Source organism: Ranitomeya variabilis, chromosome 6 (genome assembly GCF_051348905.1).
Source record: "Ranitomeya variabilis isolate aRanVar5 chromosome 6, aRanVar5.hap1, whole genome shotgun sequence".
Lineage (NCBI taxonomy): Eukaryota > Metazoa > Chordata > Amphibia > Anura > Dendrobatidae > Ranitomeya > Ranitomeya variabilis.
The window spans coordinates 579,367,438-579,393,288 of record NC_135237.1 but is presented as its reverse complement, the minus strand read 5'-3'; the positions used below and the strand labels follow the sequence as shown (position 1 = coordinate 579,393,288).

Sequence of the window (25,851 nt, the reverse complement as noted above, 5' to 3'; positions counted from 1 at the left end):
CCCTCCTCACATGTAAAGCGCATGGAATAAATGGCGATATAATAATGAATAATAATAATAATAATGTAGATGAGGACATAGAAGCCCCTGGAGGTGGATATGGGGGACACATACTTTACTGCATGTAGGGTGAATAGATTGATAGATACAGTGCATATAAAAGTCTTCACGCTCCTGGCAAAATATCAGGTTTTTGTCATGTACTGTACAAGAAACATTTCAGAAATTTTTCCCCTTTTTACCTTCATATCTGCGATCCGATATCTTATTCCAGAAAAATCCCAGCTACTATAATATGTAAATTAGCTGTTCAGGACTAAGGGCGGGGCATAGATCTCCCAAAGTCTCCGCCCATATTCTGTGCAACTCCAGTAAGAAACAAAGTGAAATCTCTTGAGTAGGAAAAAAAACCAGTGAAATAATGTGGTCTGCACACCTGTACACTAATCCTTTGTTGCAGGCCCCTGTGACATTATGGCAGCGCTCAGTGTTTTTGGGTCGGTGTTAATCACTCGGCATATCTGGGATTGATGACCTTCGCCAGCTCCTCCTCCTGGCAGCAGCTCCACATCTGTCAGATTTCGGGGCATCTCCTGTGTACAGCGTCCTCTTCAGGTCACCACAGATAGCGGGGGCATTTCCTGTGTACAGCGCCCTCTTCAGGTCACCACAGATTTCGGGGCATCTCCTGTGTACAGCGTCCTCTTCAGGTCACCACAGATAGCGGGGGCATTTCCTGTGTACAGCGCCCTCTTCAGGTCACCACAGATTGCGGGGACATCTCCTGTGTACAGCGCCCTCTTCAGGTCACCACAGATTGCGGGGACATCTCCTGTGTACAGCGCCCTCTTCAGGTCACCACAGATTGCGGGGACATCTGTGTACAGCGCCCTCTTCAGGTCACCACAGATTGCGAAGGCATCTCCTGTGTACAGCGCCCTCTTCAGGTCACCACAGATAGCGGGGGCATTTCCTGTGTACAGCGCCCTCTTCAGGTCACCACAGATTTCGGGGCATCTCCTGTGTACAGCGTCCTCTTCAGGTCACCACAGATAGCGGGGGCATTTCCTGTGTACAGCACCCTCTTCAGGTCACCACAGATTGCGGGGACATCTCCTGTGTACAGCGCCCTCTTCAGGTCACCACAGATTGCGGGGACATCTCCTGTGTACAGCGCCCTCTTCAGGTCACCACAGATTGCGGGGACATCTGTGTACGGCGGCCTCTTCAGATCACTACAGATAGCTGGGACATCTCCTGTGTACAGCGCCCCCTTCAGGTCACCACAGATTGCGGGGACATCTCCTGTGTACAGCGCCCTCTTCAGGTCACCACAGATTGCGGGGGCATCTCCTGTGTACAGCGCCCTCTTCAGGTCACCACAGATTGCGGGGACATCTGTGTACAGCGTCCTCTTCAGGTCACCACAGATTGCGGGGACATCTGTGTACGGCGGCCTCTTCAGATCACTACAGATAGCGGGGACATCTCCTGTGTACAGCGTCCCCTTCAGGTCACCACAGATTGCGGGGGCATCTCCTGTGTACAGCGTCCTGTTCAGGTCACCACAGATTGCGGGGGCATCTCCTGTGTACAGCGTCCTCTTCAGGTCACCACAGATTGCGGGGACATCTCCTGTGTACAGCGCCCTCTTCAGGTCACCACAGATTGTGGGGGCATCTCCTGTGTACGGCGGCCTCTTCAGGTCACCACAGATAGCGGGGGCATCTCCTGTGTACAGCGTCCTCTTCAGGTCACCACAGATTGCAGGGCATCTCCTGTTTACAGCGGCCTCTTCAGGTCACCACAGATTGCAGGGCCTCTCTTGTGTACAGCGTCCTCTTCAGGTCACCACAGATAGCGGGGGCGTCTCCTGTGTACGGCATCCTCTTCAGGTCACCACAGATTGCGGGGACATCTGTGTATAGCATCCTCTTCAGGTCACCACAGATTGCGGGGACATCTCCTGTGTACAGCGTCCTCTTCAGGTCACCACAGATAGCGGGGACAGCTCCTATGTACAGCGCCCTCTTCAGGTCACCACAGATTGCGGGGGCATCTCCTGTGTACAGCGCCCTCTTCAGGTCACCACAGATTGCGGGGACATCTCCTGTGTACAGCGCTCTCCTCAGGTCACCACAGATTGTGGGGGCATCTCCTGTGTACGGCGGCCTCTTCAGGTCACCACAGATAGCGGGGGCATCTCCTGTGTACAGCGTCCTCTTCAGGTCACCACAGATTGCAGGGCATCTCCTGTTTACAGCGGCCTCTTCAGGTCACCACAGATTGCAGGGCCTCTCCTGTGTACAGCGTCCTCTTCAGGTCACCACAGATAGCGGGGGCGTCTCCTGTGTACGGCATCCTCTTCAGGTCACCACAGATTGCGGGGACATCTGTGTATAGCATCCTCTTCAGGTCACCACAGATTGCGGGGACATCTCCTGTGTACAGTGCCCTCTTCAGGTCACCACAGATTGTGGGGGCATCTCCTGTGTACAGCGTCCTCTTCAGGTCACCACAGATAGCGGGGACAGCTCCTATGTACAGCGCCCTCTTCAGGTCACCACAGATTGCGGGGGCATCTCCTGTGTACAGCGCCCTCTTCAGGTCACCACAGATTGCGGGGACATCTCCTGTGTACAGCGCCCTCTTCAAGTCACCACAGATTGCGGGGGTCTCTCCTGTGTACAGCGTCCTCTTCAGGTCACCACAGATTGCGAGGGCATCTCCTGTGTACAGCGTCCTCTTCAGGTCACCACAGATTGCGGGGACATCTCCTGTGTACAGCGCTCTCCTCAGGTCACCACAGATTGCGGGGACATCTCCTGTGTACAGCGTCCTCTTCAGGTCATTACAGATTGCGGGGCATCTCCTGTGTACAGCGTCCTCTTCAGGTCACCACAGATTGCGGGGGCATCTCCTGTGTACAGCGCCCTCTTCAGGTCACCACAGATTGCGGGGACATCTCCTGTGTACAGCGTCCTCTTCAGGTCACCACAGATTGCGGGGGCATCTCCAGTGTACAGCGCCCTCATCAGGTCACCACAGATTGTGGGGGCATCTCCTGTGTACAGCGTCCTCTTCAGGTCACCACAGATTGTGGGGGCATCTCCTGTGTACAGCGCCCTCTTCAGGTCACCACAGATTGTGGGGGCATCTCCTGTGTACAGCGCCCTCTTCAGGTCACCACAGATTGCGGGGACATCTCCTGTGTACAGCGTCCTCTTCAGGTCACCACAGATTGCGGGGACATCTCCTGTGTACAGCGTCCTCTTCAGGTCACCACAGATTGCGGGGGAATCTCCTGTGTACAGCGCCCTCTTCAGGTCACCACAGATTGCAGGAGCATCTCCTGTGTACAGCGTCCTCTACAGGTCACCACAGATTGCGGGGACATCTCCTGTGTACAGCGCCCTCTTCAGGTCACCACAGATTGCAGGGGCATCTCCTGTGTACAGCGTCCTCTTCAGGTCACCACAGATTGCAGGGGCATCTCCTATGTACAGCGCCCTCTTCAGGTCACCACAGATTGCGAGGACATCTCCTGTGTACAGCGTCCTCTTCAGGTCACCACAGATTGCGGGACATCTCCTGTGTACAGCGTCCTCTTCAGGTCATCACAGATTGCGGGGCCTCTCCTGTGTATAGCACCCTCTTCAGGTCACCACAGATTTCAGGAGTCTCTCCTGTGTTCAGCGTCCTCATCAGGTCACCACAGATTGCGGGGGTCTCTCCTGTGTACAGCGTCCTCTTCAGGTCACCACAGATTGCGGGGGTCTCTCCTGTGTATAGCGTCCTCTTCAGGTCACCACAGATTGCGGGGACATCTCCTGTGTACAGCGTCCTCTTCAGGTCACCACAGATTGTGGGGGCATCTCCTGTGTACAGCGTCCTCTTCAGGTCACCACAGATTGCGGGGACATCTGCTGTGTACAGCGCCCTCTTCAGGTCACCACAGATTGCGGGGACATCTCCTGTGTACAGCGCCCTCTTCAGGTCACCACAGATTGCGGGGGCATCTCCTGTGTACAGCGTCCTCTTCAGGTCACCACAGATTGCGGGGACATCTCCTGTGTACAGCGTCCTCTTCAGGTCACCACAGATTGTGGGGGCATCCCCTGTGTACAGCGCCCTCTTCAGGTCACCACAGATTGCGGGGGCGTCTCCTGTGTCCAGCGCCCTCTTCAGGTCATTACAGATTGCGTGGACATCTCCTGTGTACAGTGCCCTCTTCAGGTCATTACAGATTGCGGGGCATCTACTGTGTACAGCGTCCTCTTCAGGTCTTTACAGATTGCGGGGCATCTCCTGTGTACAGTGTCCTCTTCAGGTCATTACAGATTGCGGGGCATCTCCTGTGTACAGCGCCCTCTTCAAGTCACCACAGATTGCGGGGGTCTCTCCTGTGTACAGCGTCCTCTTCAGGTCACCACAGATTGCGGGGACATCTCCTGTGTACAGCGCTCTCCTCAGGTCACCACAGATTGCGGGGACATCTCCTGTGTACAGCGTCCTCTTCAGGTCATTACAGATTGCGGGGCATCTCCTGTGTACAGCGCCCTCTTCAAGTCACCACAGATTGCGGGGGTCTCTCCTGTGTACAGCGTCCTCTTCAGGTCACCACAGATTGCGGGGGCATCTCCTGTGTACAGCGTCCTCTTCAGGTCACCACAGATTGCGGGGACATCTCCTGTGTACAGCGCTCTCCTCAGGTCACCACAGATTGCGGGGACATCTCCTGTGTACAGCGTCCTCTTCAGGTCATTACAGATTGCGGGGCATCTCCTGTGTACAGCGCCCTCTTCAAGTCACCACAGATTGCGGGGGTCTCTCCTGTGTACAGCGTCCTCTTCAGGTCACCACAGATTGCGGGGGCGTCTCCTGTGTACAGCGTCCTCTTCAGGTCATTACAGATTGCGGGGCATCTCCTGTGTACAGCGCCCTCTTCAGGTCACCACAGACTGCGGGGGTCTCTCCTGTGTACAGCCCCCTCTTCAGGTCATCAGATTGCGGGGGCATCTCCTGTGTACAGCCTCCTCTTCAGGTCACCACAGGTTGTGGGGGCATCTCCTGTGTACAGCGCCTTCTTCAGGTCACCACAGATTGCGGGGGCATCTCCTGTGTACAGCGCCCTCTTCAGGTCACCACAGATTGCTGAGGCATCTCCTGTGTACAGCGCCCTCTTCAGGTCACCACAGATTGCCAAGGCATCTCCTGTGTACAGCGCCCTCTTCAGGCCACCACAGATTGCGGGGACATCTCCTGTGTACAGCGCCCTCTTCAGGTCACCACAGATTGCGGGGACATCTCCTGTGTACAGCGCCCTCTTCAGGTCACCACAGATTGCGGGGACATCTCCTGTGTACAGCGCCCTCTTCAGGCCACCACAGATTGCGGGGACATCTCCTGTGTACAGCGTCCTCTTCAGGTCACCACAGATTGCGGGGACATCTCCTGTGTACAGCGCCCTCTTCAGGTCACCACAGATTGCGGGGACATCTCCTGTGTACAGCGCCCTCTTCAGGTCACCACAGATTGCGGGGACATCTCCTGTGTACAGCGTCCTCTTCAGGTCACCACAGATTGCGGGGACATCTCCTGTGTACAGCGCCCTCTTCAGGTCACCACAGATTGCGGGGACATCTCCTGTGTACAGCGCCCTCTTCAGGTCACCACAGATTGCGGGGACATCTCCTGTGTACAGCGCCCTCTTCAGGTCACCACAGATTGCAGGGGACATCTCCTGTGTACAGCGCCCTCTCCAGGTCACCACAGATTGCGGGGGCATCTCCTGTGTACAGCGCCCTCTTCAGGTCACCACAGATTGCGGGGACATCTCCTGTGTACAGCGCCCTCTTCAGGTCACCACAGATTGTGGGGGCATCTCCTGTGTACAGCGCTCTCTTCAGGTCACCACAGATTGTGGGGGCATCTCCTGTGCACAGCGTCCTCTTCAGGTCACCACAGATTGCGGGGACATCTCCTGTGTACAGCGCCCTCTTCAGGTCACCACAGATTGTGGGACATCTCCTGTGTACAGCGTCCTCTTCAGGTCACCGCAGATTGCGGGGACATCTCCTGTGTACAGCGTCCTCTTCAGGTCACCACAGATTGCGGGGACATCTCCTGTGTACAGCGTCCTCTTCAGGTCACCGCAGATTGCGGGGACATCTCCTGTGTACAGCGCCCTCTTCAGGTCACCACAGATTGCGGGGACATCTCCTGTGTACAGCCCCCTCTTCAGGTCACCACAGATTGCGGGACATCTCCTGTGTACAGTGCCCTCTTCAGATCACCACAGATTGCGGGGACATCTCCTGTGTACAGCGCCCTCTTCAGATCACCACAGATTGCGGGGACATCTCCTGTGTACAGCGCCCTCTTCAGGTCACCACAGATTGTGGGGGCATCTCCTGTGTACAGTGCTCTCTTCAGGTCACCACAGATTGTGGGGACATCTCCTATGTACAGCGCCCTCTTCAGGTCACCACAGATTGCGGGGACATCTCCTGTGTACAGCGTCCTCTTCAGGTCACCACAGATTGCGGGGACATCTCCTGTGTACAGCGTCCTCTTCAGGTCACCACAGATTGCGGGGACATCTCCTGTGTACGGCGCCCTCTTCAGGTCACCACAGATTGCGGGGACATCTCCTGTGTACAGCGTCCTCTTCAGGTCACCGCAGATTGCGGGGACATCTCCTGTGTACAGCGCCCTCTTCAGGTCACCACAGATTGCGGGGCATCTCCTGTGTACAGCGCCCTCTTCAGGTCACCACAGATTGTGGGGGCATCTCCTGTGTACAGCGTCCTCTTCAGGTCACCACAGATTGCGGGGGCATCTCCTGTGTACAGCGCCCTCTTCAGGTCACCACAGATTGTGGGGGCATCTCTTGTGTACAGCGTCCTCTTCAGGTCACCACAGATTGTGGGGACATCTCCTATGTACAGCGCCCTCTTCAGGTCACCACAGATTGCGGGGACATCTCCTGTGTACAGCGCCCTCTCCAGGTCACCACAGATTGCGGGGGCATCTCCTGTGTACAGCGCCCTCTTCAGGTCACCACAGATTGCGGGGACATCTCCTGTGTACAGCGCCCTCTTCAGGTCACCACAGATTGCGGGGACATCTCCTGTGTACAGCGCCCTCTTCAGGTCACCACAGATTGTGGGGGCATCTCCTGTGTACAGCGTCCTCTTCAGGTCACCACAGATTGCGGGGACATCTCCTGTGTACAGCGCCCTCTTCAGGTCACCACAGATTGTGGGACATCTCCTGTGTACAGCGTCCTCTTCAGGTCACCGCAGATTGCGGGGACATCTCCTGTGTACAGCGTCCTCTTCAGGTCACCACAGATTGCGGGGACATCTCCTGTGTACAGCGTCCTCTTCAGGTCACCGCAGATTGCGGGGACATCTTCTGTGTACAGCGTCCTCTTCAGGTCACCACAGATTGCGGGGCATCTCCTGTGTACAGCCCCCTCTTCAGGTCACCACAGATTGCGGGACATCTCCTGTGTACAGTGCCCTCTTCAGATCACCACAGATTGCGGGGACATCTCCTGTGTACAGCGCCCTCTTCAGATCACCACAGATTGCGGGGACATCTCCTGTGTATAGCGCCCTCTTCAGGTCACCACAGATTGTGGGGGCATCTCCTGTGTACAGTGCTCTCTTCAGGTCACCACAGATTGCGGGGACATCTCCTGTGTACAGCGTCCTCTTCAGGTCACCACAGATTGCGGGGACATCTCCTGTGTACAGCGCCCTCTTCAGGTCACCACAGATTGTGGGGACATCTCCTGTGTACAGCGTCCTCTTCAGGTCACCACAGATTGCGGGGCATCTCCTGTGTACAGCGCCCTCTTCAGGTCACCACAGATTGCGGGACATCTCCTGTGTACAGCGCCCTCTTCAGGTCACCACAGATTGCGGGGACATCTCCTGTGTACAGCGCCCTCTTCAGGTCACCACAGATTGTGGGGGCATCTCCTGTGTACAGTGCTCTCTTCAGGTCACCACAGATTGCGGGGACATCTCCTGTGTACAGCGTCCTCTTCAGGTCACCACAGATTGCGGGGACATCTCCTGTGTACAGCGCCCTCTTCAGGTCACCACAGATTGCGGGGACATCTCCTGTGTACAGCGCCCTCTTCAGGTCACCACAGATTGCGGGGACATCTCCTGTGTACAGCGCCCTCTTCAGGTCACCACAGATTGTGGGGACATCTCCTGTGTACAGCGCCCTCTTCAGGTCACCGCAGATTGCGGGGACATCTCCTGTGTACAGCGTCCTCTTCAGGTCACCACAGATTGCGGGGCATCTCCTGTGTACAGCGCCCTCTTCAGGTCACCACAGATTGCGGGACATCTCCTGTGTACAGCGCCCTCTTCAGGTCACCACAGATTGTGGGGACATCTCCTGTGTACAGCGCCCTCTTCAGGTCACCGCAGATTGCGGGGACATCTCCTGTGTACAGCGTCCTCTTCAGGTCACCACAGATTGCGGGGCATCTCCTGTGTACAGCGCCCTCTTCAGGTCACCACAGATTGCGGGACATCTCCTGTGTACAGCGCCCTCTTCAGGTCACCACAGATTGCGGGGACATCTCCTGTGTACAGCGCCCTCTTCAGGTCACCACAGATTGCGGGACATCTCCTGTGTACAGCGCCCTCTTCAGGTCACCACAGATTGTGGGGACATCTCCTGTGTACAGCGCCCTCTTCAGGTCACCACAGATTGCGGGGCATCTCCTGTGTACAGCGCCCTCTTCAGGTCACCACAGATTGCGGGGGCATCTCCTGTGTACAGCGTCCTCTTCAGGTCACCACAGATTGCGGGGACATCTCCTGTGTACAGCGTCCTCTTCAGGTCACCACAGATTGCGGGACATCTCCTGTGTACAGCGCCCTCTTCAGGTCACCGCAGATTGCGGGGACATCTCCTGTGTACAGCGTCCTCTTCAGGTCACCACAGATTGTGGGGACATCTCCTGTGTACAGCGTCCTCTTCAGGTCACCACAGATTGCGGGGACATCTCCTGTGTACAGGGCCCTCTTCAGGTCACCACAGATTGCGGGGACATCTCCTGTGTACAGCGCCCTCTTCAGGTCACCACAGATTGCGGGGACATCTCCTGTGTACAGCGTCCTCTTCAGGTCACCACAGATTGCGGGGCATCTCCTGTGTACAGGGCCCTCTTCAGGTCACCACAGATTGCGGGGACATCTCCTGTGTACAGGGCCCTCTTCAGGTCACCACAGATTGCGGGGGCATCTCCTGTGTACGGCGCCCTCTTCAGGTCACCACAGATTGCGGGGGCATCTCCTGTGTACAGCGTCCTCTTCAGGTCACCACAGATTGCGGGGACATCTCCTGTGTACAGGGCCCTCTTCAGGTCACCACAGATTGCGGGGACATCTCCTGTGTGCAGCGCCCTCTTCAGGTCACCACAGATTGCGGGGACATCTCCTGTGTACAGCGCCCTCTTCAGGTCACCACAGATTGTGGGGACATCTCCTGTGTACAGCGTCCTCTTCAGGTCACCACAGATTGCGGGGACATCTCCTGTGTACAGCGCCCTCTTCAGGTCACCACAGATTGCGGGGACATCTCCTGTGTACAGCGTCCTCTTCAGGTCACCACAGATTGCGGGGACATCTCCTGTATACAGATTGTGTTCGGCTGCTGCTGAGCACATCCCAAGCCCCGATTATAGGAGGGCATGCACACTTATACAACCACATTATTGCAGTTATTTTTATTTTCCCCGCAGAATGATTTCAGTTTGTTCCTCACTGGATTTGTACAGATTATGGGCGACATAAGGGGGGAGAAGTCATGAGCCGACTCTTCTGGGTAGAAATATTTACATGACAAGAACCTGGCATTTTACCCCGGGCGTGAAGACTTTTCATATCCACACTAGATATTATTCCTTCTCACTCTCCGCTGATTCCCTTGGAGATGGAGTTGACTGATATTAGTTGCACCCGTTCTGAGTATTGTCGTCCCATTTCGTACAGAACTTTCTTAAAAGAATGGAAAGTCGCCCCTGGGCCGAAGACGTTATCCTGATAAACCTGAGGAGGAGAGGAGAAGAATGAGCAAAGGTAAAGGAAAAACACGTCCTGACCCAGAGAGCATGGCAAAACATAATACCGCCATAAAATGGAAAGATAGTACTGCCAGAGAGCGGACACATAATACTGCCATACACAGCACACACAAATAATACTGCCATATACAGCACATACATATAATACTGCTATACACAGCAGACACACATAATACTGCCATACACATAATACTGCCATACACAGCACACACACACATAATGCTGACATACACAGCACACGCATTACTGCCATACACAGCACACACATATACTACTGCCATACACAGCACACACACATACTGCCATACACAGCACACACACATACTACTGCCATACACAGCACACACACATACTACTGCCATACACAACACACACATAATGCCATACACAGCACACACATAATGCTGCCATACACAGCACACACATAATACTGACATACACAGCACACACACACATACTGCCATACACAGCACACACACATACTACTGCCATACACAGCACACACACATACTACTGCCATACACAACACACACATAATGCCATACACAGCACACACATAATACTGACATACACAGCACAAACACACATACTGCCATACACAGCACACACACATACTACTGCCATACACAACACACACATAATGCCATACACAGCACACACATAATGCTGCCATACACAGCACACACACATAATACTGCCATACACCGCAAACACACATAATACTGACATACACAGCACACACACATAATACTGCCATACACAGCACACACACATAATACTGCCATACACAGCACACACACATAATACTGACATACACAGCACACACACATAATACTGCCATACACAGCACACACACATAATACTGACATACACAGCACACACACACATACTGCCATACACAGCACACACACATACTACTGCCATACACAACACACACACATACTACTGCCATACACAACACACACATAATGCCATACACAGCACACACATAATACTGACATACACAGCACAAACACACATACTGCCATACACAGCACACACACATACTACTGCCATACACAACACACACATAATGCCATACACAGCACACACATAATGCTGCCATACACAGCACACACACATAATACTGCCATACACCGCACACACACATAATACTGACATACACAGCACACACACATAATACTGCCATACACAGCACACACACATAATACTGCCATACACAGCACACACACATAATACTGACATACACAGCACACACACATAATACTGCCATACACAGCACACACACATAATACTGACATACACAGCACACACACATAATACTGCCATACACAGCACACACACATAATACTGACATACACAGCACACACACATAATACTGCCATACACAGCACACACATAATACTGCCTTCACAGCACACATACTACTGCCATGCACAGCACACACACATAATACTGCCATACACAGCACACACACATAATACTGCCATACACAGCACACACACATAATACTGCCATACACAGCACACACACATAATACTGCCATACACAGCACACACACATAATACTGCCATACACAGCACACACACATAATACTGCCATACACAGCACACACACATAATACTGCCATACACAGCACACACACATAATACTGCCATACACAGCACACACACATAATACTGCCATACACAGCACACACACATAATACTGACATACACAGCACACACACATAATACTGCCATACACAGCACACACACATAATACTGCCATACACAGCACACACACATAATACTGACATACACAGCACACACACATAATACTGACATACACAGCACACACACATAATACTGCCATACACAGCACACACACATAATACTGCCATACACAGCACACACACATAATACTGCCATACACAGCACACACACATAATACTGACATACACAGCACACACACATAATACTGCCATACACAGCACACACACATAATACTGCCATACACAGCACACACACATAATACTGACATACACAGCACACACACATAATACTGCCATACACAGCACACACACATAATACTGCCATACACAGCACACACACATAATACTGCCATACACAGCACACACACATAATACTGACATACACAGCACACACACATAATACTGCCATACACAGCACACACACATAATACTGACATACACAGCACACACACATAATACTGGCATACACAGCACACACATAATACTGCCTTCACAGCACACATACTACTGCCATGCACAGCACACACACATAATACTGACATACACAGCACACACACATAATGCTGCCATACACAGCACGCACACATAATACTGCCATACACAGCACACACACATAATACTGACATACACAGCACACACACATAATACTGACATACACAGCACACACACATAATACTGCCATACACAGCACACACACATAATACTGCCATACACAGCACACACACATAATACTGCCATACACAGCACACACACATAATACTGCCATACACAGCACACACACATAATACTGCCATACACAGCACACACACATAATACTGCCATACACAGCACACACACATAATACTGCCATACACAGCACACACACATAATACTGACATACACAGCACACACACATAATACTGCCATACACAGCACACACACATAATACTGACATACACAGCACACACACATAATACTGCCATATGGAGCGCCCCCACTCCGCCGCAGGGCCGAGGGGTACCCGGAGCCGGGCCTCTGGGTCTCAGTCCTGGGGTTGTCACGGTGGCTAGACCCGGTCCGTGGCCCTGTCTGTCAGTGGGGGACGTCCGGTGCAATAAGTGGTGTTGTAACGGTGCAGTTGTGGGGTGCAGGTCGTGGTAAATAACAAGGACACCAGGTTGCAGTCTCTTTACCTCTTTACTGAAGATCTCTGAGTCCTCAATCCAGAATACGGCTCACCAGGCTGCGCAAGTCCGGCCGGTCCAATGGCACCTCCAGAGTTCTCTTCACAGGAGGAAATCTGTGCCTTCCCCCTAGCGCTATGTGTTGTAGTCCTTCCCTGCTGTGCTTACGGAAAGTACCCCACAACTGTTGTGTCTGTTTCTTAAGTTCCCTCACAACTCGACTAGATGATGTTCTGCTAATCCTCCGTCCCTCCCTGAGGTTCGGGTAGGAACGGCACCCGTTTGTCGGATAGGCCTGGAGTTCTTCCGGGACCCTAGAGACGCCCCTCTCCCGCAATTGCCTCCCAAGACTTCATAGGTGATTTGAGTTAGACAGCCCGCCTGAGACTGACTGTCCTGCCGCTGTTTGGAGTATTGCTTGAAGCTGAATGTTATTCTACTCCCTCGGCGTTCCGGCCACCGGTATTGCGCCTCAGTAGGGTGTTGCTTCGGTCTTACAGCACGACTCCTACTGGTATTTCTCCTTTGCGTGATCCCGTTTCTCACTCAGCACAATCTATCTCTCTTCTAATCCTTTCTTGGGCACCGCCGCTTCCCGGAGCTGGCACGGTCCCGTTACGATCGTTCTCGTTGCCAAGCCTCTGTCAGGATCCCACCCCTGACAGAGACCCTACTGACTCTTCCCCTACAACACCCTCTGCCACAAGGTGTTGCCTGGTTCCAACCCAGTCAGCTTTCTGATCTAACTTCCTGCCTGACCCCCAGTTTACCCACTATGGTGGGGAGTGGCCTAATGAATAGAACCCTTAGCTCCCCCTGGAGGCCCAGCTGTGAAATGTATTGGTGTCTGTGATACCTGATCAGATGAACTCCTTCAGTGCCATCGGACGCACCATAGCTCCCCATAGTGGCGGAGCCACAGTACTGCAACGACCAGGACTCTGGGGCGCTGCACTCCCCCCTGGTTAAACACAGTACTCCGGGACTGGGAAGAAAACAACAATACAAGTTAGCAAAAAGACATACAATTTTGTTGAGTGCAATAACAATAAGCATATCTGAACAGAGCTTCCCTTTATGGGAGGTGAGGACACTTGAACGTTACAAACATGGTTAACATTATAAATTACAGGCTATAAATAACTCCTGTTACCCAACCGGGTATTCTACTAAGTGCAAAAATTGTTGAACAATAATTTAACATTGCCTTTAAGGACTCACACTCTAAATCCACTAAAGACCTTCCCATAATCACATTATAAGGTAATTTAACTTTTTCATTCTCCTTCTTTAAATCTGCAGGACCGCCTGTCCTATCGGCACCAGACCTTCTGCCTCTCCTTTCAGTTACAGGACCGCCCCGTTCAGCCAGGGCCTACTGCCTTTTCAACTACTATACACAGTATAGAACATAACATTACTTTCAGTTTAAGAGCACTGAGCCATCTCTACATGACTCCTATGAGGACTCAGGGTTTACCTTCTATCCTAACTATCTATCAGCATTATCAAAACATTGTCTATCGAACATTAAGCCTTCTCATTATCTTTCTTCCTTTCTTGCATGCTGGACACCACATCTATCCCTACGGGCCCACTGCATCCTTCTTCTATCTTTCACCTTTTACTTCTCAGAGCACATCATCAGTATTCCTTCACATTTAACTAATTAAACACATATAACTCTCTTGTACAAACATTATCATCACTTTTCTCTCATTGACATTATTGCTATTTATCTTAAGCAATTTTACTATTGAAATGCGATAAATGAACATCCCCTTTAAGAGGGGACCAAGTCTCTGTGAGGTAGCGTGTCTTCCCAAGCTACCAATCCATACTCAGCAAAGGTTCCAGTGCGGTATCTTCGCAAAGAGTCTTTGAGTAAAACCAGTAGGGAGCGCCTTTAATAAGGTGCAAACTATTTACAAAAAGTTCGGATCATGCACTGTTCATGATTTCACAGTTTTTGAAGAACATAGAAAAATAGAAAAATAACCAAAAACAATAGGGATCCCGGGTCCATAGAAGGATCCCCTTAAAAGTTTACCCTTAACGGGTTTTAGCAGCAATCATAAAAGGCAATAAAACAGTAACTATTTTACAAGTAACAAAGTACAGTAGAATCTTACTGTGGTGGTCTCCGGTCTGGCATCACCAGGCCAACGGATCGCACTAGTGCGCCAGGAAGCGGTTCCGGTCCCAGCAGTGATAAAATCCCTCGCCGGGACGCCCTTCTCACGGGTAGGTGCACACGTTCCTCCGGAGCACGGCGAGGACGGGCTCCTCGAGATTCCGCGGGGCCGGGCTCTGCTGCTTTCCCCTTGGGATCATCTTCTTCCGGTGTTCCGGCAGCAGCCTGGAGGGCAATGCATCGTTGCACACCTCGCGCCATCCAGCCAGACTCTCCCGCAGCCCTCCTCCATCTGGTGTAAGTCACCGCATCACCTGGCTCCAGGTCGCGGGGAAATCTTCCGCTGCAGGGCTCCACCTCCTCCCGATCCACGTGGATCTGTAGCGGCTCCCCGATTTCTTGGATAACCCCGCGTCCATACTGAGGGTTAAAGGCCACCACTACACCCCAGTGTGATGGCGGGATCTCCGGGGTGCTAATTAAATCAACCTGCTCTGCAGGCTGGGGCCGGCTCCGCCACGCTGCCATCAGACGCCGTAGATGTTCGGCGTCCGGCATGATCTTCAGGCCCGCCGTCTGTAGCGTACCTTCAGCCGCGGCCAGGTGGGAGGGAGCAGGGGACACTGGGGATAAACGGATCTCCGTAGGCTGGCCCAGCCGAGTGAGCACGCGGGCATCAGCCTCCAGCCTGCGGGCTAGCTGTCGGGCCTCGGCTGCAGCCACACATTCCTCAGACAGCGGCAGAGGGGGTCGGCCCATCGGTGACCCTGTGAGGGTCAGACCCCGCAGCGTCGGCGTTTCTGGGGCTATGTCAGGTTGCGCAGCCTCAGGCCGGACCGGGTCAGCCCCGCGTGGTGCTCCTGGTGTCGCCATCTTGGCCTTTCCTCCAATGTCTTCTTCCCGCGGTCTCTTTCGTGGGCGGCCCCGTCCCCATGGTCTCCACTATCCAACCAGGATCAGGAGGCGGACCTCGGCTGTTGACGGGCACGTCCTCAGGACACAGAAATACTTAGACTGGGCGGCCATCGCTGTTCGCGCTCTCCAGCTTGTCTACGCCTACTTCACGCCCCTTCTCTCTTCAGCGCTGCAATGGCGGCGGATTTTGGCGGTAAATGGCGCAACACAGTCTTCGTAATAAAGCACAGTCAAAGCACAATAAATCACAGTTCCAAGGCACACATGACCTGATTCTTCAGGCTTAAGTAGATCCTGTTCGTGACGCCAAGTTGGAACGCCCCCCACACCGCCGCAGGGCCGAGGGGTACCCGGTACCGGGCCTACGGGTCTCAGTCCTGGGGTTGTCACGGTGGCTAGACCCGGTCCGTGGCCCTGTCTGTCAGTGGGGGACGTCCGGTGCAATAAGTGGTGTTGTAACGGTGCAGTTGTGGGGTGCAGGTCGCGGTAAATAACAAGGACACCAGGTTGCAGTCTCTTTACCTCTTTACTGAAGATCTCTGAGTCCTCAATCCAGAATACGGCTCACCAGGCTGCGCAAGTCCGGCCGGTCCAATGACACTTCCAGAGTTCTCTTCACAGGAGGAAATCTGTGCCTTCCTTCTTAGCGCTATGTGTTGTAGTCCTTCCCTGCTGTGCTTACGGAAAGTACCCCACAACTGTTGTGTCTGTTTCTTAAGTTCCCTCACAACTCGACTAGATGATGTTCTGCTAATCCTCCGTCCCTCCCTGAGGTTCGGGTAGGAACGGCACCCGTTTGACGGGTAGGCCTGGAGTTCTTCCGGGACCCTAGAGTCGCCCCTCTCCACTAGTTGCCCCCCAAGACTTCATAGGTGATTTGAGTTAGACAGCCCGCCTGAGACTGACTGTCCTGCCGCTGTTTGGAGTATTGCTTGAAGCTGAATGTTATTCTACTCCCTTGGCGTTCCGGCCACCGGTAGTGCGCCTCAGTAGGATGTTGCTTCGGTCTTACAGCACGACCCCTACTGGTATTTCTCCTTTGCGTGATCCCGTTTCTCACTCAGCACAATCTATCTCTCTTCTAATCCTTTCTTGGGCACCGCCGCTACCCGGAGCAGGCACGGTCCCGTTACGTTCGTTCTCGTTGCCAAGCCTCTGTCAGGATCCCACCCCTGACAGAGACCCTACTGAATCTTCCCCCACAACACCCTCTGCCACAAGGTGTTGCCTGGTTCCAACCCAGTCAGCTTTCTGATCTAACTTCCTGCCTGACCCCCAGTTTACCCACTATGGTGGGGAGTGGCCTAATGAATAGCACCCTTAGCTCCCCCCGGAGGCCCAGCTGTGAAATGTATTGGTGTCTGTGATACCTGATCAGATGAACTCCTTCAGTGCCATCGGACGCACCATAGCTCCCCATAGTGGCGGAGCACCAGTACTGCAACGACCAGGACTCTGGGGCGCTGCACATACACAGCACACACACATAATACTGCCATACACAGCACACACACATAATACTGCCATACACAGCACACACACATAATACTGACATACACAGCACACACACATAATACTGCCATACACAGCACACACACATAATACTGACATACACAGCACACACACATAATACTGGCATACACAGCACACACATAATACTGCCTTCACAGCACACATACTACTGCCATGCACAGCACACACACATAATACTGCCATACACAGCACACACACATAATACTGCCATACACAGCACACACACATAATACTGCCATACACAGCACACACACATAATACTGCCATACACAGCACACTCACATAATACTGACATACACAGCACACACACATAATACTGCCATACACAGCACACACACATAATACTGCCATACACAGCACACACACATAATACTGACATACACAGCACACACACATAATACTGCCATACACAGCACACACACATAATACTGCCATACACAGCACACACACATAATACTGACATACACAGCACACACACACACATAATACTGCCATACACAGCACACACACATAATACTGCCATACACAGCACACACACATAATACTGACATACACAGCACACACACACATAATACTGACATACACAGCACACACACATAATACTGCCATACACAGCACACACACATAATACTGCCATACACAGCACACACACATAATACTGCCATACACAGCACACACACATAATACTGCCATACACAGCACACACACATAATACTGCCATACACAGCACACACACATAATACTGACATACACAGCACACACACACATAATACTGCCATACACAGCACACACACATAATACTGCCATACACAGCACACATAATATTGCCATACACAGCACACACACTACTGCCATACACAGCACACATACTACTGCCATACACAGCGCACACATACTACTGCCATACACAGCACACACATAATACTGCCTTCACAGCACACATACTACTGCCATGCACAGCACACACACATAATACTGCCATGCACAGCACACACACATACTACTGCCATGCACAGCACACACACATAATACTGCCATACACAGCACACACATAATACTGCCTTCACAGCACACACACATACTACTGCCATGCACAGCACACACACATACTACTGTCATGCACAGCACACACACATACTACTGCCATGCACAGCACACACACATACTACTGCCATGCACAGCACACACACATAATACTGCCATGCACAGCACACACATAATACTGCCTTCACAGCACACACACATACTACTGCCATGCACAGCACACACACATAATACTGCCATACACAGCACACACATAATACTGCCTTCACAGCACACACACATACTACTGCCATGCACAGCACACACACATAATACTGCCATGCACAGCACACACATAATACTGCCTTCACAGCACACACACATACTACTGCCATGCACAGCACACACACATAATACTGCCATACACAGCACACACATAATACTGCCTTCACAGCACACACACATACTACTGCCATGCACAGCACACACACATACTACTGCCATGCACAGCACACACACATAATACTGCCATGCACAGCACACACATAATACTGCCTTCACAGCACACACACATACTACTGCCATGCACAGCACACACACATAATACTGCCATGCACAGCACACACATAATACTGCCTTCACAGCACACACACATACTACTGCCATGCACAGCACACACACATAATACTGCCATACACAGCACACACATAATACTGCCTTCACAGCACACACACATACTACTGCCATGCACAGCACACACACATAATACTGCCATGCACAGCACACACATAATACTGCCTTCACAGCACACACACATACTACTGCCATGCACAGCACACACACATAATACTGCCATACACAGCACACACATAATACTGCCTTCACAGCACACACACATACTACTGCCATGCACAGCACACACACATAATACTGCCATGCACAGCACACACATAATACTGCCTTCACAGCACACACACATACTACTGCCATGCACAGCACACACACATAATACTGCCATACACAGCACACACATAATACTGCCTTCACAGCACACACACATACTACTGCCATGCACAGCACACACACATAATACTGCCATACACAGCACACACATAATACTGCCTTCACAGCACACACACATACTACTGCCATGCACAGCACACACACATAATACTGCCATACACAGCACACACATAATACTGCCTTCACAGCACACACACATACTACTGCCATGCACAGCACACACACATACAGCGTCGGACTGGCCCACCGGAGAACCGGAGGATTCTCCAGTGGGCCCAGGCCCTGACACCTGCTGGCATACAGTGCCAGCAGTGCCTAGGGCCCCCGCTGCTCCAGGGGCCCGCAGCAAGTGGGGTGTCGCTAATGGCACACACCACGCTGCTGCTATGGGGCCCCCAGTACCAGCGGAGCAGCAGCGGGTGACAGGAAGCCAAAGCCTGTCCCCGCTGCTAAAGTGAAATGAATATTCACGCTTCCCCACGTCCCCATGAGTGAATTCATTTCACTATAATAGCGGGCAGCGTTTGCTGCAAATTGCGGCTAAACACTGCCCGCTATCAGAGCCCGCAGACCCCTCCTGCTCCCTCAGGGGCCCCCAGCTCACACGGCCACTATGGGGCCATAAGCCAGGGGTCCCGGCGCCAAAGCCGCCCCTCAGCGCTTGTTAAGATGACGCTCCCTCTCCCATGATTCCCCTCGCCGCTGACACACAGCAGGTGCGTGATGACGTCACTTCATCGCGCACCTGCTGTGTGTGAGGCCGACAGCAGCGCAGCTCCTGACATCGGAGTAGAGCCGCTGCAGGAGTCAGCGTGGGAGCGAGGAGGAGAGGTGAGTACTGTGCTTTTTTTTTTTTTTTATTATTATTGAGTCATGGTAGTATGGGGCAGGGGGTGAGCTGCATGATGCCCTATGGGGCAGGGGGTGAGCTGCATGATGTCCTATGGGGCAGGGGGTGAGCTGCATGATGTCCTATGGGGCAGGGGGGTGAGCTGCATGATGCCCTATGGGGCAGGGGGGGTGAGCTGCATGATGCCCTATGGGGCAGGGGGGGTGAGCTGCATGATGCCCTACGGGGCAGGGGGGATGAGCTGCATGATGCCCTACGGGGCAGGGGGGATGAGCTGCATGATGCCCTATGGGGCAGGGGGGTGAGCTGCATGATGCCCTATGGGGCAGGGGGTGAGCTGCATGATGTCCTATGGGGCAGGGGGTGAGCTGCATGATGTCCTATGGGGCAGGGGGGTGAGCTGCATGATGCACTATGGGGCAGGGGGGGTGAGCTGCATGATGCCCTATGGGGCAGGGGGGGTGAGCTGCATGATGCCCTATGGGGCAGGGGGTGAGCTGCATGATGTCCTATGGGGCAGGGGGTGAGCTGCATGATGTCCTATGGGGCAGGGGGGTGAGCTGCATGATGTCCTATGGGGCAGGGGGGTGAGCTGCATGATGCCCTATGGGGCAGGGGGTGAGCTGCATGATGCCCTATGGGGCAGGGGGTGAGCTGCATGATGCCCTATGGGGCAGGGGGTGAGCTGCATGATGTCCTATTGGGCAGGGGGTGAGCTGCATGATGTCCTATGGGGCAGGGGGGTGAGCTGCATGATGCCCTATGGGGCAGGGGGTGAGCTGCATGATGTCCTACGGGGCAGGGGGGGATGAGCTGCATGATGCCCTATGGGGCAGGGGGGGTGAGCTTTATGATGCCCTATGGGGCAGGGGGTGAGCTGCATGATGTCCTATGGGGCAGGGGGGTGAGCTGCATGATGTCCTATGGGGCAGGGGGGTGAGCTGCATGATGCCCTATGGGGCAGGGGGTGAGCTGCATGATGTCCTATGGGGCAGGGGGTGAGCTGCATGATGTCCTATGGGGCAGGGGGGGTGAGCTGCATGATGCCCTATGGGGCAGGGGGGTGAGCTGCATGATGCCCTATGGGGCAGGGGGTGAGCTGCATGATGCCCTATGGGGCAGGGGGTGAGCTGCATGATGTCCTATTGGGCAGGGGGTGAGCTGCATGATGTCCTATGGGGCAGGGGGGTGAGCTGCATGATGCCCTATGGGGCAGGGGGTGAGCTGCATGATGTCCTACGGGGCAGGGGGGGATGAGCTGCATGATGCCCTATGGGGCGGGGGGGGGGGTGAGCTGTATGATGCCCTATGGGGCAGGGGGGGTGAGCTGCATGATGACCTACGGGGCAGGGGGGGATGAGCTGCATTATGCCCTATTGGGCGGGGGGGTGAGCTGTATGATGCCCTATGGGGCAGGGGGGTGAGATGCATGATGCCCTATGGGGCAGGGGGGGTGAGCTGCATGATGCCCTATGGGGCAGGGGGGTGAGCTGTATGATGCCCTATGGGGCAGGGGGGGTGAGTTGCATGATGCCCTATGGGGCAGGGGGGGTGAGCTGTATGATGCTCTATGGGGCAGGGGGGTAAGCTGCATGATGCCCTACGGGGCAGGGGGGGGATGAGCTGCATGATGCCCTATGGGGCAGGGGGTGAGCTGCATGATGTCCTATGGGGCAGGGGGTGAGCTGCATGATGTCCTATGGGGCAGGGGGGGTGAGCTGCATGATGCCCTATGGGGCAGGGGGGTGAGCTGCATGATGCCCTATGGGGCAGGGGGTGAGCTGCATGATGCCCTATGGGGCAGGGGGTGAGCTGCATGATGTCCTATTGGGCAGGGGGTGAGCTGCATGATGTCCTATGGGGCAGGGGGGTGAGCTGCATGATGCCCTATGGGGCAGGGGGTGAGCTGCATGATGTCCTACGGGGCAGGGGGGGATGAGCTGCATGATGCCCTATGGGGCGGGGGGGGGTGAGCTGTATGATGCCCTATGGGGCAGGGGGGGTGAGCTGCATGATGACCTACGGGGCAGGGGGGGATGAGCTGCATTATGCCCTATTGGGCGGGGGGGGTGAGCTGTATGATGCCCTATGGGGCAGGGGGGTGAGATGCATGATGCCCTACGGGGCAGGGGGGGTGAGCTGCATGATGCCCTATGGGGCAGGGGGGTGAGCTGTATGATGCCCTATGGGGCAGGGGGGGTGAGTTGCATGATGCCCTATGGGGCAGGGGGGGTGAGCTGTATGATGCTCTATGGGGCAGGGGGGGTGAGCTGCATGATGCCCTACGGGGCAGGGGGAGGATGAGCTGCATGATGCCCTATGGGGCAGGGGGGGTGAGCTGTATGATGCCCTATGGGGCAGGGGGGGTGAGATGCATGATGCCCTACGGGGCAGGGGGGGTGAGCTGCATGATGCCCTATGGGGCAGGGGGGTGAGCTGTATGATGCCCTATGGGGCAGGGGGGGTGAGCTGCATGATGCCCTATGGGGCAGGGGGGATGAGCTGCATGATGCCCTATGGGGCAGGGGGGGTGAGCTGTATGATGCCCTATGGGGCAGGGGGGTGAGATGCATGATGCCCTATGGGGCAAGGGTGTGTGTGTGAGCTGCATGATGCCCTATGGGGCAGGGGGGTGTGTGTGAGCTGCATGATGCCCTATGGGGCAGGGGGGGTGTGAGCTGCATGATGCCATATGGGGCAAGGGGGGGGGGGTGAGCTGCATGATGCCCTATGGGGGAGTGAGCTGCATGATACCCTATGGGGGAATGAGCTGCATGATACCCTATGGGGGGAGTGAGCTGCACGATACCCTATGGGGGGAGTGAGCTGCATGATACCCTATGGGGGGGAGTGAGCTGCATGATACCCTATTGGGGGAGTGAGCTGCATGATACCCTATGGGGGGAGTGAGCTGCATGATGCCCTATGGGGGGAGTGAGCTGCATGATGCCCTATGGGGGGAGTGAGCTGCATGATACCCTATGGGGGGAATGAGCAGCATGATGCCCTATGGGGGGAGTGATCTGCATGATGCCCTATGGGGAGGGTGAGCTGCCTGATACCCTATGGGGAGGGTGAGCTGCGTGATGCCCTATGGAAGGAGTGAGCTGCATGATGCCCTATGGGGGGAGTGAGCTGCATGATGCCCTATTGGGGGAGTGAGCTGCATGATACCCTATGGGGGGAGTGAGCTGCATGATGCCCTATGTGGGGAGTGAGCTGCATGATACCCTATGGGGGGAGTGAGCTGCATGATGCCCTATGGGGGGAGTGAGCTGCATGATACCCTATGGGGGGAATGAGGTGCATGATGCCCTATGGGGGGAGTGAGCTGCATGATGCCCTATGGGGAGGGTGAGCTGCATGATGCCCTATGGGGGGAGTGAGCTGCATGATGCCCTATGGGGAGGGTGAGCTGCCTGATACCCTATGGGGAGGGTGAGCTGCATGATGCCCTATGGGGGGAGTGAGCTGCATGATGCCCTATGGGGGGGAACTGTATGATGCCCTATGAGGGTGATCTGCATGATACCCTATGAGAGGGGGCAGCGTGATACCCTATGAGGGGGCTACATTATATTCCATGAAGGGGCTGCATTATACCTTATGAGGGGGGTTGCACTATACTCTAAGGGGCTGCATTATACTCTGAGGCTGGTTGCATTATATTCTATGGGGGGGGCTACATTATATTCTGTGAGGGGGATACATTGTACCCTGTGAGGGGGCTACTTTATTTTCTATGAGGGGGCTACCCCAACCCCTTCTACATAATTAAGACGTGTACTACCTTATATTATACCCTGATATTAGGGCGTTTTTTTGCCCAATTGGTGGTCTTGTATTTATTTTGTGACAAAACACTCCGGGATCGCCTTTGCTGGGGTCAAAGGTCACGTGGTTTGTGTATTGAACTCTGAGGCGACAGCAGGTTTCCAAGTTGACTGACCTCAAGTCAGGTTTATTAAAGTGAAAGCAAATACAGAAAACAAAACAGAAAAATAAATCCTAGCCTGTCCGGCGCTAACTAAACAAATACGTTCCTATCTAACAACTGGGGGGGCTTCTCCCTCCCAGCTAACATTACACAGATCATGAGCACAGCTCTCACTCACGTTTGTCTCACACAGACAGACATTCTGTGTGCCCCAGGCTGACACCTGAAACCTCCAGCTGGTCAGCCTTTATTCCTGCACTTATTAACCCCTCGGTATCCTGAAGATACTGAGCGGCCTAATTCACATAGGACAAATACCTGGGCGAGATATACCTGCCCCCGACTACCAGACCGACATGACTCTTACATATCCTCCCCCCTGCTCAGACCACTCAGGTCGAGCAAGAATACTCTCGAAACAGTGTACTCAGGACAGGGCATCAGCGTTCCCCATCTGCACCCCGGGGCGGTGCTCCACCGTGAAAGAGTAAGCCTGCAGGGCAAGGAACCACCGGGTTAACCGACTATTACGGTCCTTGTGGAGATGCATCCACTTGAGAGGGGCATGGTCCGTGACCAGCCTAAACTTCCTACCTGCCAGGTAATATTTGAGGGAGTCGAGAGCCCATTTGATGGCTAGGCACTCTTTTTCAATCACGGCATACCTCTGCTCATGTACATTCAGTTTCCGACTGAGGTAGAGGACCGGGTGTTCGACTCCGTCCCTTACCTGGGAAAGTACAGCTCCGATACCAGTATCAGAAGCATCAGTTTGCACCACAAACTCGCTGCTGAAATCAGGAGTCACTAGTACGGGCTGAGAGCACAAAGCCCGTTTTAGACTGTGGAAGGCCTCTTCAGCCGCTGAGGTCCATTTTACCATGACGGAATCCCTCCCTTTGGTAAGATCCGTCAAGGGGGTAGCCATGGCCGCAAAGTTGGGTATGAACCGGCGATAATAGCCGGCAATGCCCAGGAAAGCTTGAACTTGTTTCTTGTTCACTGGTTGCGGCCAGCCCTGAATTGCCTGTATTTTGTCGATCTGGGGTTTAACCACTCCTCTGCCAATCACGTAGCCCAAGTATCGGGCTTCTTCAAGGCCGATGTGACATTTCTTGGGATTCGCCGTTAAGCCTGCGTCTCTCAGGTCATCAATCACCGCCTGTACCTTCCGGAGGTGAGCTTCCCAGTCCACGCTGTAAATTATGATGTCGTCTAGGTAGGCAGAAGCGTACTGCCTATGGGGCCTCAAGACTCGATCCATCAATCTCTGGAACGTTGCTGGGGCTCCGTGAAGTCCAAACGGCATGTAGACATACTGGAACTGCCCTTCCGGTGTAGCAAATGCCGTCTTCTCTCTGGCCGCCTCGGCCAGCGGGATCTGCCAGTACCCCTTTGTTAGG

General features: G+C 53.6%; 1 protein-coding gene across 2 annotated transcripts in view; it reads right to left on the bottom strand.

Moving 5' to 3' along the window:
* LOC143783175 (alanine aminotransferase 2-like) overlaps positions 1-25,851 on the bottom strand; it is an 88,336-nt gene that overhangs the window by 12,608 nt on the left and 49,877 nt on the right. For both annotated transcript variants that reach the window (XM_077271566.1, XM_077271567.1), the window contains one exon: positions 9,946-10,082. In XM_077271566.1, the coding sequence (XP_077127681.1) occupies positions 9,946-10,082 (137 nt within the window). The remainder of the gene's footprint in view (positions 1-9,945; positions 10,083-25,851) is intronic.